At 31.5% G+C, this 2388-nt stretch overlaps 1 protein-coding gene across 1 annotated transcript; it reads right to left on the reverse strand.

Moving 5' to 3' along the window:
• LOC109126050 lies at positions 1909-2383 on the reverse strand. The gene has a single exon (XM_019229118.1). It carries the CDS (start codon positions 2381-2383, stop codon positions 2117-2119), a length of 267 nt encoding a protein of 88 aa, XP_019084663.1. The 3' UTR covers positions 1909-2116.

The raw sequence follows: 2388 nt of genomic DNA on the forward strand, positions 1-2388 counted from the left end.
ATGCAACCTAGGTTTGAATGTTTTGCCAAAATCTGTTAGTTTAAAATAAAAATGTTGTTTGAACGTTGTTTGGTTGTTTCAAAATAATTGTTATTTTGGAGCTTTAACATGCATTTTCATAAAATACATAATTTGACTTTAAGTAAAAGAAATACAAAAATATAGAAAACAAAATGCCAAACGTCAAGTTGTGAAAATTGTTATAATAACACTTATTATTATGAAAATGAGATAATAATTTTCATAGATAATTTCGAATATGTTGGTAATATGCTTCTCAATGACTTGTCAATTATATTTTCCCAGTTTAAGTCAATATCTTTCATTTGTTAAGAGTGGGAAACTAGCAAGAATCCAACCCAAAAATAAAGTTAACAAGTTTAAGATGTGATTGTAGTTACTATACTAAATATTCTTCTCAGTTTATATGTGGTCTTCCGTCATCTAGCATTGTGCGTTGTTGATATAATCAACAGATCGAGTAAAACTTGGCTTTACATCTTTGCATTAGGAGAATCATGCATTGTTGTTCTCTTTACTATTATATCATCAATTTATCTCGCAAATCTTTCTTTAGCCAGTTTGACAATCTAACATAATTATATTGGCCTCAAGCCATATTTTTTTCACTTTTGGTAGTATCTATTTTGGACTATTTTCCTTCTATCATTTTGTTTACATCTAAATTACTGTACTTGGTATTTGCCAATCAATATTGTTTAAAAAAAAAGAATGAGGTTGAACCGGACTATAAATAATTGTTTAATCATATACAATTAAATAATTGTTCCATAGCCAATGTAACTCCACACCGGGTTGGTATATATTTGGCCGATGTAATGGAGTGAAAAATAGATGGTTCTCATTGCTCAGGTAAAGCAAATATTAGCCAATCAACATAGAGTTATATTGGCTATGAACGAATCATTCAACAGCAAAGATACTGCAGCTAACACTTCGATGTCTTTTTTATTATTCCTATGTTACTTTTAGTAAATAGAAAGTTGAAGCTAGTATTGTTAACTTCACTCTCAAGAAAAGGTAATGAAACTACTGTTTCCATTCAACTGGTTTGTGCCGTGTGTGTTTTGTATAAAGATGATTTGTATTTATTTATCTATTATAGAGAATTGGTTTGATGAATTTATAAGCTTGCTAATTCATATATAGCAAAAAAAAAAAAGTTACTGTAAAAATCGTCTTATATACTAGCTAGTAGGTCTACAAAGATGATATCTCTTTCCAAGTTTCACAAAATAAGATTAGAAAAAGAGTTAGCAAGGATATTAAGTGACTTATTAAATTAGAAAAAGAAAAAACAAAAGGATAGTTGTAAAAAAAAAATAGGCAAAGGAATCAATGTACCTTTGTGTACAAATTACAATATTTGTTGGAACATAATATCATTGTTCTACAGCTGGCTCCAAATCTTTGTTCTTATTTAATTAATCTCACTATATATATACTCATCCTTACTTGCTATTATTACAGTGAAATTGTAATAAAGTAAAACTGATTGGTCGTACCTTCGAATCTACTCGAAAATATTTGATTCATTCCGAAATTAAGAAGAACAAAAAATTACATATTGGCTACGAAAGTCCATATAATTTTATTAGATTAAAGACTTACAGCTTTTGGGTAGGTTTAACTAAACTATTCAACCAATCGAAAAGTGTATTGTAGTGCAAGCAATGGAAATATAAATACAGCAGATAAATAAGTACATGAGTCAATGTAGTGTAAATTCTTAATTAATTTTCACTAGCTAGACTAATCATATCAACGTAAATATATTACTGCTGCCGACGGCTTGACATGTTTGTCTTGATCATATGTCGTTCAAAAATTGATGGATCATAAATGTAACGTTCCAAACTAAAACTGGTCGGTGAAAATTGCATGTAATAAACTTAAAGCTGTCGAGTTCATTTAAAAATATTAGTGTGTAAAACTACATTTAAGACATTTTATAAACAAATCATCGTAAGGATAATCATCAACACAATATAAAAGAAACGACAATATACATAGCAAACCAAACTAAATAAGCCCTAGCTAGGCCTTCTTCCATTCATCATCGTCATCACCGTCACCATCGTCACCAGGGTGATGACTAGTTATGATGAGATTGGCAAGGAGGGAGAGTTTGGCGTTCGGACTCAGAGACACGAGAGGCATGGAACTTAGCGATGAAAGCAGAAGCTTTACGGTCAATACCTGGTTCAGCCACCCAGTAACGCTTGTCCTCGTCGCTGGCCCATGCCTTTCTTGTGTAAACGACGTCGTCCCAGGATGCATCAGCTTCAACTCTATGATGAGACGACCTTCTTGCTTTAAATAAGCTGAAGAGCGAAAACTTCTTTCTGCCATGACTTCCCATGAGAG

Source organism: Camelina sativa, chromosome 8, assembly GCF_000633955.1.
Source record: "Camelina sativa cultivar DH55 chromosome 8, Cs, whole genome shotgun sequence".
Taxonomy (NCBI): Eukaryota; Viridiplantae; Streptophyta; class Magnoliopsida; order Brassicales; family Brassicaceae; genus Camelina; species Camelina sativa.